General features: G+C 43.6%; 2 protein-coding genes across 5 annotated transcripts in view; both read left to right on the top strand.

Moving 5' to 3' along the window:
- LOC148005380 (uncharacterized) overlaps positions 1-15375 on the top strand; it is a 168564-nt gene that overhangs the window by 90256 nt on the left and 62933 nt on the right. For all 4 annotated transcript variants that reach the window (XM_087555119.1, XM_087555118.1, XM_087555120.1 and 1 more), the window contains exon 3: positions 1571-1637. In XM_087555119.1, coding sequence (XP_087411245.1) covers positions 1571-1637 — 67 coding nt within the window. The remainder of the gene's footprint in view (positions 1-1570; positions 1638-15375) is intronic.
- Positions 1-15375, top strand: part of Sipa1l1 (signal-induced proliferation-associated 1 like 1) — a 279472-nt gene that overhangs the window by 90189 nt on the left and 173908 nt on the right. Inside the window, 1 exon segment of the mRNA NM_001389245.1 lies at positions 1571-1637. The gene's annotated coding sequence lies outside the window, so the exon portion shown is untranslated.

The raw sequence follows: 15375 nt of genomic DNA on the forward strand, positions 1-15375 counted from the left end.
AGTCAGAGCGCTGGTTGGCTGGTGCAGAACAGCAGGGGTCCTTCCTGTAGCTGATGTCTGAGGGCCAGGGAACTGCTGATGTTTTGATTTAGGATCAGTTGTACACAAAGCAAGACTATATGGAAGGCTGGAGCAGGAAACAGACTCCTTCCCCGGTTCTAGTTCTCCAGTTCAGTGAGGGTTGGCAGAACAACTCCACAGCCCGCCTGGCTCCTGTTGTCTCTGTGAACAAGTGAAAGGACTTGGCTCTTCTTTAGGAAGATTAATGGAGCCTCGAGCAGAATTCTATCCTAACTCCCTTCTGAGCTCCTTGGAGCTGAAGTCACCATTTTCCCTTTAGTTTGGAATCCTCTGGCAGATATGGACAAGCCGGTTCCAAGGCTCTGGCGACTCCACCGCGTGCAGTGTCTCAGATCACTCAGTCCCAGCAGGCGTGCAGCAGTATCTGGAGCCCTGGAACCACAGGGGACCCTCTTTGGTGGGTCGGACACAGCCCTAGATATTAAGGAGATCAAAGATGTATATAAAGATGACCTTAATACAGCTTAGGAGGAAATGGCCCAACAGAGCTGTACATAATGTACCACAGGATGGATTAGATGGGATTAACAGAAGCGATGTGCAGATAAAAGGGAAGAAGGCAGGCATCTCCAGAAGCAGAATTGTTCTTTAATCAGAACGACTGAGGGTTGGAGTCACTCCCCTGAAGGTAGACTGTGCATGTGGCTTGAGGTCTTAGGAACTATATAGGATGGGAAAGGAGGAGCGTTGGCGTCAGTTCCCCTGTAGTCTGGAAGTAGTAGATGCCAGTGGGCCTGGTGTGTGGGTCTCCTTATCAGAAGCTTCTTTCTCTAGGTGTTACCAGTCAAGTCAACTTCCGATGGGAGCATCTCTGTCCACCCTTCACCAAGGACTCATCTCAACAGAGAAGACTTTAGCCTGTTGAGAACTATCCTCTGAGAAAGTGGGTTAGAGCCACTATGCACAGATAGCAGGTGTCTTTAATCACTGCACGTGGGAAACAAAAGCAGGCAGATCAAGTTCAAGGCCAGACTGACCTGAGCTCTAAGTCAGCCAGGACTTCATTGTCAAACCCTGTCTTCCAAAAAAAGAGGAGGGAGGAGGAAGGTGAGGAAGAAGGGGAAGGTGGTTGAGGCAGAGGCACTGGTGGAGTGAATCATATGTTGATAACCCAAAGAGCAGAGCGATGAAAGTGAAGTCGAGGGTGAAACTTCTGGTCAGAAACAAAATGGTCAATCTGCACTATGTTGAAAACTGAGCCCAGACACAGCACAATGGGGCTTGGTGTCACCCTGGCTGGTCCCGTTCATCTGCCTTTTTCCTTGAAGGTTCAGAATCCTGTGCTGAGAGATAGGTCATGCAGTCCGGGTGACTCCTGCATGTTGCCCCGGAGACTCTCCCAGGAATCACCCTTGTTGTCACAGTAACTAACATTTGACAAGACCTACAGAAAACTTGCTAGATCCTTCCTGGTTCTCATGCAGAGAGGGAGACAGACTGCCCTCTTCTTCTCAGCCCTGATGCTAAATCCGTGCTTTTGTCTGTACAGGTACCTTTCAGATGGTTGCTGGCTGCTCAGAAAACTGCTGTAGGGAAACTGCAAGTAGTACCAGGAGGTAGGCCGGGCTCTGGTGCCTCTGGGCTGTTGCCTGGAAGTTGCTTACTTTGCTCTTTGCCTGTGTGTCCTTATTTGATTGAGTGAGTGGTTGGCAGTAATGGTTGATCCCGAGGGGTTGCTTCTGTTCTATTTCCTCCTCCTTACAGTACTTGGAGAGGAAAGGGAAGAACTGGTGCTAGTTTAAAGCTTTAGCTTCTCTAGGCCTCCATGTTGTTGAACTCCTAATTGGTATTGTCGTTACTACATTTGCTTCTTGTATGTTATAGATTTGGAGAATTCCAAACCCTTATTGAGAAACTCATGCTGACAGTAATAACCATAGTGGCCATTATCACTTGACGTGTGCTCAGGCTTTACTAAGCACTCCTCCTTTGCGTATTGATTGGTAATAAGGCAGATGGTTTCTGTAGCTCACACAGCCTCTACTACGTTGCTGAGCCAGAACTTGAACACACATCTGTTTGCCTTTAGTATTCCTTCTTTGTTCAATGTTTTCCTTATTGCCGCCCTCCACCCACTACTGACTATGCCTCTCCTCTTCTGTAAAGCTGTAGGATGAGTATTTTCTGTCTGTAGTGTTGCTGTTGGCCTGACATCCTATCTGCTCTGATCAAACCTTCTCCATTTACTGCTGATGCTGCTTAGAAATCATGCATTTCTTTTCTCTTTGTACTGCATAAGGGGAAAAAGGACATTATTTTATTTTACATGTGGTACCATTTACTAAGTGGCAGTTCAGTCTAAGCAGCTTCTAGCAGTCTCCTGAGACAGTTAGATGCTTCTACTCATCTGTAAAACACAAGTCAGGCTTTGCATAGTCACAGTCAGGGACTACGAAGTCCAGGTGAGGGTATGGGAGCATAGTGACAGATTAGTCATGAAGAACTTGGAGTGGATGTGACTGTTCAGAGTGGGGAGGCAGTTTAGAGGGGATAGTGCTTGCTCCAATGTATGTGTGGCTCTGGGTCGATCACCCCCCTAATTTATTGTTGTAAGTTGTTGACATCTGTATATTAAAAATACTGCTTTGTCAGTCTCATGTCCTAAACACTACAGTGGACAGCCCTGTGTTCCATTCTGGTCTGCGCAGCACTTGGGGAGGGTGGTGTGTGTGAATCTTAACTCAATAGCATGTCTAGACAGCACCAAATGTGTAATTATGTAAAGTCACAGCTAAAGAATCCTGGCCGAACAACTTTAATAATTATGGGCAACTTTGACATTTTTTTTGTTACTTTGTATCCTTACAGTGTTAGCCTATTATTGTAGAAGAGTTATTTTTAGACAAGACAGAATGTGTAAGATGTGTTATGAATCTAGTTATTAAAGTAAAATATATCTTTCTTCCAAACAACCTTACATTCTTGGTTTGTAGAACTGAGTAAAGTTGAGTAAGAACCATCCCTACCTGCACTGTGGATGAGAAGTCACTCTTTTGAAACCATCATGATCGGATGCCACAACTGCCGTCTCCACCAAGTTTCTTCTCAGTGGAGACTGGCTGACAGTGCAAAGTACACTGCTTTAAACACAGCTCAGACTGCCTGGTTCTATCCATCTAAGCTCCATTTTCTGTCTTCCTCATGTAGTCTAGGCAGTCTGCTCTCTCCTCCAGCTTTTAGTCCTTAGTTCTTCACAGGAGAGAGGGGCCAGCATCCCTTCCTCTGTCATGCTGTCCTCCCTCCAGCACAGTGTAATTGCATTATCAAGTTATGGCTTCCTTAAATGTCGTTGGATACACAGTCTCTTCTCTAGAAATAGAGGTTTAACATCCATCTCTTCCAACAGTGCCTTGTACAGTGTGTCCTGTGCGGGTGTGGGTACCTGTCTCTCTGTAACACAGAGTGTCATTAGATGACATAGTTTTTAATATGGTAACTTTTTCACTCATTGCTAACTGATTTTGTGTCTTTAGAAGCCTGTTGTCCTGAATATGTTCTGTTTTCTTCTGATACCATTTTGTCCCACAGACATCCTGCAGTGTTTCATTTTGGAAACTTCATGGTTTAGACTTTGTTGCTGACTTGACTGACGTTTGTCAGAAGCTTTGTTGTTGACTGTTACTTAGTCCAGCAAAAGGTGTTCACACATCGTTTTATAGGTGAGGATTTGAAGCACTCTGAGAATTTGGGCCCTTTCTAGTGATGGGGTTAAAGATACATTAGGTTACAATCTCTATCTAGTGCTTGGTTGAAAACCTTATTTTAGGCATGCCTCCCTTAACAAAACAATATCGCCATTGCAAATTGGGTGAACTTTTGGTAACTGGGCTCCCTTCCTACCAGCAAGAGGTAGGAAGTAAGGAACAAGCCAGAAAACTTGGTGTGCATCTGTGCCATCAGGACGCAGTGCTGTAGCTATGCTGACCGGGAGGAGCTAAGAAGTTTACTCATCTTTGAAGAGGCTGAAATGATCTTGGGCGAAGTGCTGCAGCCCTGCGAGCCCAGCCCTTGGTTGGTGGGCTGCACAGGGAGACCCTGCCAGAGCGGCAGTGCTTACTGAAATGGAAAGACTAAATAGATTCTATTATTTAGCCTGCTCTAACTTGATGTTTAATTGCTCTGTCATGGGGTTTTCTCCATGTTACTCTATCGTAGGCATCTGGGCTTTTCAGTATTTGCGTTTTCTCCCCTAATGTTAAAGGAACCAGCAGGTGTGATATGGGAATGAATGTTCTCCAGTCAGCCTTCTGAATTATGGCTTCTCAGTGTCCCCCATAATTACTGAATTTAAACAGGTAACAAATACTCCATTATCCTGACAGTCCAGTTAGTTCCAACATGCTTTAGGGGAGAAGGGGCCTCTCCACATGTTGAGGGCAAGAGTGGATGCCCAAGGTCCTACAATACTTGGGTACTGGAAGACAAACATATCTGGAAGAAAACAGTGGCCTCCAGAGCGAGCATCTCTTCCTTCCTATGCTGTGTCTGTCAGGCTTTAAGGGAAACTCATTTTCACAGGCATACAGTGCTGACAGCTGAGCTTTTCCAAGGATCCTCTAGCCCCGGCTCAGAGCTGGCACTCCCATGCCGCCCACTGAGGGTGTGGCAAGGGTGTTGGGCAGCTCAGGGACTCAACAAAGTAGAATTCTTTCTCAGGAAACATTAGCTTCAGGTGATAACTCTTGGAGAACTGGGACAGTTCCCAGGCCACTCTCCATTTTGCTGGGATAAACAACAGCATTAGTAGAACCTGGTTGGAGGCAGAGGTAATAAAATTCACTGTTCTAATTCCGTCCTCTTAGCAGGCTTCTATTACATTTTGTTTACTTAACCCTGAAATAGTGCCTAAAGTACAGATTTGTATTCATTATCGGCTAAATTAAATGTCTGTTCTCAAGAAGGGCATTTGTTTTGCTTAGTGTTCACCACTTTTGACTTAAATGGGGATTTATAGTCTCAGGCAAGTCGGCCTTTTTTTTTTTTTAAAGGAGTTATTTTATTTTTAAGTGTGTGTGTGTGTGTGTGTGTGTGTGTGTGTGTTCGTTCGTTCACACATGCTGTCTATGCAGATTAGAGGCTAGTCCTTTGATCCCCTAGAATTAGAGTTCTAGATGGTTGTGAGCCACCTGATTTGAGTGCTTGTAACCCCTGTGCTATTCCTCTGGCTTCTGACCAGTTAGTTTATAATGAACTGTTTTAGATTGTTCACAAGAACCAAATTTAGAGTCTTATTTTTATTTAGTTGTTCAGTGTTGTTTGTTGTTTTTTTAAGTAGCTCTCCCAGATGGAGAAAGAGAGTCAGGGCTCTGCGCATGCTTGGCAAGCGCTTTAACACTGCGCCATAGGCTCCCATATTTTGACCACAATCTTGTCTTTTATTGTATTGTCTACAGGAACACTTTCTTTCTGGGACATTTGTTATTGTAACACAACACTAGCAGTTCTCTTCATTGCTATTTCAGTGTCTACACTTAGGCTGTTGCTGGTTGATCTGTGTGGCCCTGGTTGGCCTGGAACTCATTGTATAGACAGACCAGGCTGGCCCTGAATCACAGAGATCCACCAGCTCTGCCTCCGAGTGCTGGTGGTAACAGTGTGGGCCATACCTGGCTGTGGTTTCTGTTTTCAATGTTCTGAGCTCCAGTTTAAATGGGTGTTGTGTTCTAATGACATCATTGTCTTCGTTACACTAACAGGGTAACTGAAAATGTGAAAAAGAGGCCTTTGAATTAGCTCTTTGTTGAAGGTTAGGTTTCCTAAAGTGGTTTACCTAGGTAATAAGAGTAAAAACAGAACGAATTACTTTTAGCCTTTGCACTTATTTGTAATTAAATATATAAACAAAATTACCTTTATTTAATTAAATGTACATACAAAATACTTTGTTTTTCTCTATTGTAAGGATGATTATAGTTTATAATGTATATAGTAAACATTTCTAAGTATAGAAGTAAGGTTTTTTTAAATCAAATTCCTATTGATCATTTAATAATCTCATTGATCACTATCATTGATAGTGGTTATCGATGTTGATAATAACAAGGAATGAAGTAGAAATGTGCACATTTTAGAAATAGTCTCAGAAAGACTTGTTTGTCCCTAGCTTTCTGATTCTCGTTTTCTTGTTCTTGCATTACTTGTTATTTTTTTTTTAAATAGAGAAGTAGGTATGGAAAGAAGATAGTAGGAGTTGAGGGGTGCCTGTGTCAATCTGTCACAGACAGGCAGTAATTCTAGGAGTACCTTCTGAATAGTGCTTTCAAAGTGCTGAGGAATTGGAGTATGTGGTCACCATGAGGGGAGGGGAAGAGGTGTGGGAGCGGAAATCCCGTCTGAGCTGGTTTTCAGAATAAGCATGTGTACTAGACTGAGGATTAGAATCATAGAGCTTCAAATGGTTCTGAGGAATGAGAGCAACTTGACTGATACAGGAGCCCCACTACCTCATGACCAAGGGCAATCCAACATATCCTTTCTTATTCACCAGCCTAGTGACAGATTAGCCCACTGTACCACTATACCATTAAGCCTAGTTGACCTGGTGCCAACCGGAGCATCACCAATAAACACAAGCCTTGACCATGACCAGAGTGGAAAGGACAGTTCTGCTGAATTCAGGTCATGTTTTGTGTCATTGTAAGTCAAACTCTAGAGGCAGGAGCTGTCTGTTTTTAATGTTAGAATTGCACCTGCTGGGTCTGTGCCAGAAATCAGGGTTCGCAGCTGGAGCACAGCTTACTGGTGAGCATGTGGGTGCCTGTCCTGTGCAGAGGGTCTCTCACTCCCTGAGTTGCTTTTTGCCCACTATAACATGCTACTCATACAGCTCCCCATACAGACTTGAAGATTATGTTAACCAGTTTTAATTAAAGCTATAAAGGAGGACTATGGAGTGAACATAATGTCAATAATGCAAACACAGATGAGCTGTAAAAGTTTGGCAGAGCTGAGCCTTCTCCCAGGATAAGCTTATATGAACCACAAAGTTAACCAGAAAGTACATTTTGCCTAAGAAAAATCTAGTGCTGGGCCTAGAGAGATGCTGGCTCAGTAGTTCAGAGCATTTGCTATTCTTGTAAAGGACCTGAATTCAGTTTCTAAACATACATAGACAGCTCACTACCACCTGCAACTGCAGCCCCAAGGGAACTGACTTCTTCTGACAAGGGAGGAACCTCCATTCCCCACCCCCTTAAGAAAAACAAAGAAAAGAGGAAATCCAGGTTTTTTTGTAGAATAACCACTTAGTTGTTGAAGTCACCCAAAGTGTGGTGGGTAGGTAGCTGAGACAGAAAATGAAGACTTTCGGTAGAGTAGTTTACTGATTTTATCTGTTAGGATGGAGGAAGACACAACCTTTAAGGAACATCCTTTAAGGAGTCCCAGGCAGGGACTGTAGATGTGCCTCTTTCTCTGGAGAGTAGGGTAGCATGCAGTTAGGCTTGGCTTGCTCCTGTCAGCAAGACGGTTAATTGCCCACTTGCCCCTGTGAAGTTCTTAAGCAGGGTCCACACCAAGAAGCAGCCACTCCCACTTCAACCCAGCTCCTATGTTTCTTAAGGAATCATTGAGTTACTTTTGTAAAATTTTAGTGTATTATGTACCCATCCCCCAACATGTTATTGGTAGTAATGCTGGGAAACCCAATAGTTTTTCTTTAAAAGGTAGAATTTCCCTCAGAGAATTAAAAATGAGCCTGTAGCCATGGTCAGAAGAGCCATAGTCAGAAGAAGAGGAAGGAGGGAGCATTCTCCGCATCCTTAGGTTCTGGTATTGGAAACCTTTGCAGAGAAAACAAGGGGGGAAAAATAGAGCTACTCATAGCTGCTCCATTACAGTAAGAATTTTATCAAATGCTTTGCAAAGTCACAAGTCACTGGGTGTTTCCTGCAGGTGTCGGATGGGGTGGGGTGGTAGTGGTGGTGGTGGTGGTGGTGGTGGTGGTGGTGGTGTGTGTGTGTGTGTCTGTGTCTGTGTCCTTGAAAAGGCGGAAGGGTAGACTGAAGGAAGGCAAGCTGAGGGCAGCATCTATACCACCCTTTTAGTGTTTATACTGGTTTTGCTTGAAAAAGTAACCATTAATTCAGTAGTAAGTCCTTTATAGGAGTGGAAGGCTTTTGTGGATGTGGAAACACAGTTTGACAGACTGCAGAGACATGGCGTAGGAACCAATTTTACAGTGTTTTGAGCATGATAAGATCTTGTTAGTTTAATGGTGGAGTTGCAAGCTCTCCCTTTGGTCTCATCACGGGGTTGAAAACATCAGATCTACTCTGAGTGACTACTGTAGAAATGGGAGTTGGTTTCTGTCCCACCTTGGAGGCAGGCTGCATGGTGTGCTTGGGCATGAGTGTGCCTTCTGTTGAGGAAGCAGAGGAGTTGTGAAGTCCCTGGAGACAAAGGTGGGCTGGATTGTAGTGGTTAGAGAGAGATGTCTCTGAGCTCCTGCATCTGGTTTCCTGCCTCTAACACTAGCACCTCACAAGGAAACCAGGCTCCCAGGGAAGTGGCATCTGGCGACACTGGTGACTTGCTCTTCAGCAGCCTGGCTTTGTGGGTGAGCAGCCAGCTCTGTTAAAAAAAAAAAAAAAAAAAAAAAAGATCTGAAGGTATCTTTTAAAGTATTTCATAAGTCAGCTTTGCTCAAAAAACACTTTGTTTTTTCTCATTAACCCTAGAAACGGGTTTCTGTATCAAGTGTTTGTCTCACTCATAAAGAGGTTGCTGTTAATTTGATACATTTCATGTTGTTTTTAAAAACTGAACATGAAGTAAAGTTGCCTGTTTCCCTTGATGCACATGCAGTCAGTGACATGTATGATTGTCACGCAGTTTCCCCACCCCCCCGCAGCTGCTGATCCCTTTTTTCCCATTAGGAGGTTTCATTCATATGGATCATTGATGAAAGTGAATTTCTTTGTTCAGTATAATGTGCGAGAGTCGTGCGAGAGTCGTGCGAGAGTCTTGTGAGAGGTGAGCTTGTTGCTTTCTCCAAGCCGTAGAATCCCATGTTGTGTGCTGTGCTGAGGTGTGCTTGTCCTGGCCCACTGAGGGACATTTGGAGTTGTTACAGTTTTTGACAAATTCCACAAAAATTTATTATGGACATTTGTGCATAAGTCTTTATATAGAGGACTATGTGGTTGGTGTACAGTTGACCTAAGTTGAATTCTTACTGTGTGGGCTCAGATTGGCTTACCTGCTAGAGCTGAAGAGAGGTCCTGTCCCATCCCCCCATGGTTTAGAAGTCAGGTGTGTGCTGCCATGCTCACCTACAGTGACACGTTAGGGTCTGCACCACGCTTACCACGCTCACCTACAGTGACACATTAGGTCTGCAGCCCATCCTGCAGGATGGCCACTGCACATCCCACCACAGTGTATGTGACCCCCACCCACTCAGCACCCACTCAGCATCCTTGTGGGCGCTTGGCTCTGCTGGAGTGCTGCCATTTGGGTGTGGTAGAGGACAAGAAATGACGTCTTAGGTCTGTATGTCTGTAGTTCCTTGCTGGCTAATGGGTAAATGCCTACTGTTTGTGCATCCTTTGTTGTAAAGGATATCCTTGGATTTCCATTTGCCCCATACAATTAAAATGGACTTGTTACATTTCTTGGATTAGTCTTCAAAGAACTTCTTTAAAATTCTTATTTTTATTTATTTAGTGTGTGTGTGGGGGGGGTAAGGACATATCTTGGATGTCACAGCTAGCACACAGAGGTCAGGAGGTCAGGGGTTAAGTGTATGGAGTTGGTTCTCTTAGTCCACCTTTACCAGTGTCTGTTCATCAGGACATTTTAAAAAAAATTCTGAGTGCTTTGTTGTATCTGTGATTTGCAATTTTTTCTAGTGTTTATTTATTTATTTATTTATTTATTTATTTATTCATTCATTTTAAAGGATTTATTTGTTTATTTAATGTATGAGAGCACACTGTCGCTGTCTTCAGACACCAGAAGAGGGCATTGAATCCCATTACAGATGGTTGGAAGCCACCATGTGGTTCCTGGGAATTGAACTCAGGACCTCTGGAAGAGCAGTCAGTGCTCCTAACTGCTGAGCCATCGCTCCAGTCCTAGTGTTTATTTTTGCATATTTTTGTTTGTTTTTTTATAAAGATAGTCTAATTATATACCTCTGGCTGGCCTGGAACATACTATGTAGAGCAGGCTGAACTCAAATGTAGAGATCAGCCTGCCTCTGCCTCCTAAGAGCTGGGATTAAAGGCGCGATTATAATTTATATGTGTATTTATAAAAATAAAGCCACAACCAGCTATGTTTTTACATACTCTTAATAGTGTCTTTTTGAGAGCAGAAGTTTTAATTTTGAAGAGGTAGGATTTATCTTTTAAAGACTTACATTTTGAGAATAATTTCAGAGACTTTGGCTTGTTCCAAGACTATGAGAGTTTGCCTGTGTATTTTCCTTGGGACTCTTAGTGGTTTTACAGCACACAGTTCGCTGTAAATAACTTATTTGTTTTTAATATCAACATAAGACAGATAAATGTTTCTTTTTCATCTGGGTCTTTTGTCGTTTGTTGAAAAGATGGTTTTTCTTTTGAATTGCCTTTCAATCTGTATGAGTTACTTTTCATTTTGTTATTGGAGCAAAACACCTGAGGAAAGCAACTTTAGGAAAGAAGTGTTTCTTTGGCTCTGTGAGAGGGTGCAGTGTTATTTCCTGGGGGACCAGGCTGACAAAGTAGATGGGAAGTAGGCCCTGCTCTGACACTTCATGGCCCGCCTTTCCCAGTGACCAGACACTCCAGGGAGGCTCCACTTCCTAAAGGTTCCACAACTTTCCAAAGCAATGACACCCGGTGGGGACCAAAAGTTCAGGCATGAGCCTCGGAGAGACATGCATTTTCAGTCCACTGCGGTACGTTCTCTGGAAGTCAGTTAATGCCCTTGTGAGGGTTGGTTCTCAGGCATCCCCTTTATTTTCCAGTCACAAACATGAGACTTTAAATGGGACAGGGTATTTTCTGTGACTGCTCACATTCTGGGCTGAAGAGTAGAGGGACGAGGAAGAGAGCAACAGAGAAAGAGAGAGAGAGAGAGAGAGAGAGAGAGAGAGAGAGAGAGAGAGAGTGTGTGTGTGTGTGTGTGTGTGTGTGTGTGTGTGTTCCTGTTCCTTAAAGCTGTAGATCAGTGTTGTCCCTGACTGCCATGCTTTGAGAGTGCCTCAGCCTGGGAAGAGAAGAAAGAGAAGAGGAGAAACACGGGTCATGGAAATCCCCTCCTTAGCTTTCCAGCCAGAGCTTAGAGCCTGGGCTATCCCAAAAGCCTGGATGTGGGATATGTTCTTCTAAGTGGGCTGCCTTGTCTGGCCTAGTGGGAGAGGATGCACGTAGTGTCGTGGAGATGGACCAGGGTTGGGGTATGCGCAGAGGGCCCTACCTGCTCAGAAGAGGGGGGTGCACTGCGGTATTATAGGAGGGGGTGACTGGGAGGGGGCAGTGAGTGGAATGTGAAGTGAATAATAAAATAAAAATAATAAAAAACAATTATTTGAATAAAAAAGAAGCACTATAATGGAAATATAAGAAAATAAGTACTTCTCTATCACAATCAAACTAAAAAAGAAAAAGAGAAGAAACATGGCCAGTGGGAATCCCCTCCTCAGTTCCGCAACCAGAGGTCAGAGGGTTGATGTGCTCCCTCTGACCTCCTGTTTGGGTCAGGCCTTCTTATATGAGTCTCACCCATGCACAGGGCAGAGTGGGCCTCTGCTTCTCTTACTCCTTGCACTTATAGCCTTTGTGCTTGCTGAACCCACTGCAGTGTTTGGCAGAGCCTCCAAGAAGCTGCTTCATAGCTGGGCGGTGGTGGCAAAAGCTTTTAATTCCAGCACTCAAGAGGCAGAGGCAGGAGGATCTCTGAATTTGAGGCCAACCTGCTCTACAGAACAAGTTCCGGGATAGCCAGGGCTACACAGGAAAAAAAAAAAAAAAAAGAAAAAGAGAAAACGTTGGGAAAAAAAGCCGCTTCATGAGTTACGTTGTGGTTATGGCTGCCTGAGTAGAGGAGCTGGACTGTGTATGACTCTTTGATCTTGCCCTGGAATCAGTCCCTATCATGGTTAAATACAGATTTAGAGTTGTGCTTGGGGTGCGTGGCAGAGACCTTGAAATAATAGGCTCTCTGTGCAGAGCTGTTTCACAGACTTAGTCCTCTGTCGACTGCATTGTCCAAGACGCAAGCCATGTGGGAAGCTGCCAGTTGTGGAATCACTGTTAACATTTCAGTGGCTCTCGTCTTCTTCCTGTCGACAATAGGAGGACAGTATAAGGCAGCCATTGATGAGTGCTGTCTCATGTTTGACTTCTTGTGAGAACGGTGTCTGGAGTGTCCTGTCCTCCCTGTTCTGTCCCCATCTCTTGTCACAGCATCGCTGGCTTGGTTTCTGATACTTATGAATTTAGTTGAGTTCCTTCTGTGACATGAATTAATCTGCCTTCATTCTAACCCCCTTTGTCAGAGCCAAAAGGGGAATTTGAGAACATGGGGAGATGAGAAAGGAGAGGGTGTTCACAAGTCTCTTCATTCTCTAATGACTTTTAAAAGTTGTGAAATAAATATTATCCACACAGCTGGTGAAAAATAACTACAGTTTAGTAGATTCCTAGTGGAAATGGCTCCATGGTCTAGAAATTAACCAATTTATTTTAGGTTATTGTTTATCAGTAGAAACCCATTAAAATCAGTATGGAAGGAATTTTATATAGTTGATCATAAATCTCTTGAACTCAACCTCAGGAGGCCTTGTTAATGGAGTCACAGCAGGGAATAGGAACAGATAACTAGGAAGGCCTAATATAAGGTAATTAAGAATAACTCACTCGGCATTTAAATTATAGAAAATGAGAGTAAAATATAAAGCTAAAGATGGTTGACAGTTGTGCACTATCTTTAGCGATACCACACTTTAGTGATCTTGTATTCCGGTTGTTTGCTGTGCTTTTGTTATTTAAGACTAATGGTAGGAACCTTTGTGGAACACAAGTACTGCCCCGTCCTCTGCCTTACATGCTTTGTCTCATGACTTGCTGACAAGAACCTCCTCAGACTGACCTGATGAATGGGGAGCACGTGATGCAAAAGAGGTCAGTCATGGGGTTAGAGGTCAAATAGTTTGCCTCTAGACATTCTGCCCTTACCTGGTTAGCCTAACATTCCCTGGGTGTTAGTTGTGGTATAGCTTAGTGGCCAGGATGCGTCCTAGTGTGCTGGCTAGGTTTTGTTACTTAACACAAGCTAGAGTCATCTGGGCAGAGGGGTCTCAGTTGAGATGCCTTTATAGAAGATTCACAAGAAAAGTTGAGAAAGCCGTGAGAAGTAAGCCAGTAAGCAGCACACCTTCATGGCTTTTGCTTCAATTTCTGTCTTGAGTTTCTGCCCTGGCTTCCTGAGTGACAGAATGGGACCTTAGAGTTATAAGATGAAATAAACACATCCTTCCCCAAGTTGCTGTTGTTCATGGTGTTACGTCACAGCAACAGAAACCTCACCCTGGGGAGCTCCCATGAGCAGGACTCTGGGTTTGATATCAAGCACAGCAAACAAACTAACAAACCAGCAAACATCAAAACCACTGAAAAGCTCTGTACAGTTGAATTGAATTAAGTTCTGAAAGAGAAGAAATTATAAAGACAACAAAAGTACTAAATATTAATTGTGCATTAAAAATACAGCTGAACTATATTGTGACCATGTATGTCAAAACTGCAAAAAGTAAGCATGGGAATTGATCATTGTTCATTTTGAACCAGACCTGGGCGGGGAGGAAAGCCTCCGTTTTAGGATTCTTTCTCATGAGAATAATTCTTCTGCCAGTTTATCCCATGTGTCCTTGATGTAAGTAATCAAAAGCATTCCTTTTTCAGTAGCATTGATTGAAGTGAGTCTAATGAGTCCAGTGCCAGGGATCAAATCCCTGATGGCGTTAACCTCCTCTCCTCTCCGGATGGCTTGGTGGGGAGAGGACTTTTGTTCTGGTGTAGACGAGATGGCTGCTCCTCTCCATTCTTTCTCCTCTCACCCAATGAATGGTAGTCAGAGATTTGATACTTGCAAGAGAGTAGGACCGCAAAGGAATCAGGAATGGTGTTAACATCCTGTGCAGATGGATGTTTGTGCCTGGAGCCTAATGTTTATATAGCCGCCTCTGTGACTATTTAGGAAGCAGCCAATCTGGACAACCTGTGTGGTATTCCCTCTGACAGACACAGCTGTTGGTGAAGCACAGATAAGATCTTTTACTATGGTCACAGAGCAAGTGACTGTAAAGTTGTTCGCCAGCGACATACCATAGTGTTTGTTGTAAAACTTTTTAAAGTGCCCAAAATGTAAAGATTATTAGAATTAATTAGATGTTAATTAACTTTGAGACAAGATTGTATGCAGTAATCCATGCTGACTTTGAAATCGATATGTGTAGCCCAGGTTAGCTTTGAGCTTATAGCTACTCTTTTGCCTCAACTTCATGAACACTGGGATTACAGGCATGAGCCTGACGTATTCTTCATATAAGCCTAAATATTTCTATTAGACAGGAATTGTGTAAGTGCTGGGAGTCAGTTTCTGTTTGAACATAACAATTGGTTATGTAAGGCGTTTGAATGAAGCTGGTTGTGTGGAGCCAGCTTTTTAGTATTTTAGGATGAAGTCACTGTAGTTCTCGGTGAAATACCTCTCAAGTTTACTGTCTGCATTTATGCTTCATACAGATTTATAAATGGAGCATTTGATTCTGCTCTGCTGAAGTCATTGGCAACTCCTGGGAGATTGTATCTGTGCAGAAGTCTGTGGAAATCAAGGAGACCCTGCCTAATTACAGTTGCGGCAGCCAGAGAGAGCGGAGATGAGCGCTCCACTTCTGGGGTCTTCCTTTGCTTTCCAGGACTCAGTGTTAGTAACCTGTCCCATCACTCCGCTAATTCTCTACATCACAACCAGAGTCCCCAAACAAACGTATGTCTAGCTGTGTTCCTTTCTTGCTAAACTATTTCTATGGCTTCTCACATAGGTCATCCTCATGGTCTCAAATACTGTGATGGGAACTGTGCCAGTCTGGGCAGCCATGTTATATGTCACTTCCTTCATTGACCTTGGTGCCCTGAAATTCTGCCCCCGTCTTAGTGTCTGTGCCTCAGTGTGGCCTGACAGGCTGCAGTTTGAGGTAGTACAGTTTGAAAGCAGGAGTTGGGAGACCTCCTCTACTACTCAGAAATTGTATGCTGGTATCTTTTTATTTGTTTTTAATGCTTTTTATATTATCTTTGACTT

This window comes from Rattus norvegicus, chromosome 6, assembly GCF_021556685.1.
Source record: "Rattus norvegicus strain SHRSP/BbbUtx chromosome 6, alternate assembly SHRSP_T2T, whole genome shotgun sequence".
Classification (NCBI taxonomy): Eukaryota; Metazoa; Chordata; class Mammalia; order Rodentia; family Muridae; genus Rattus; species Rattus norvegicus.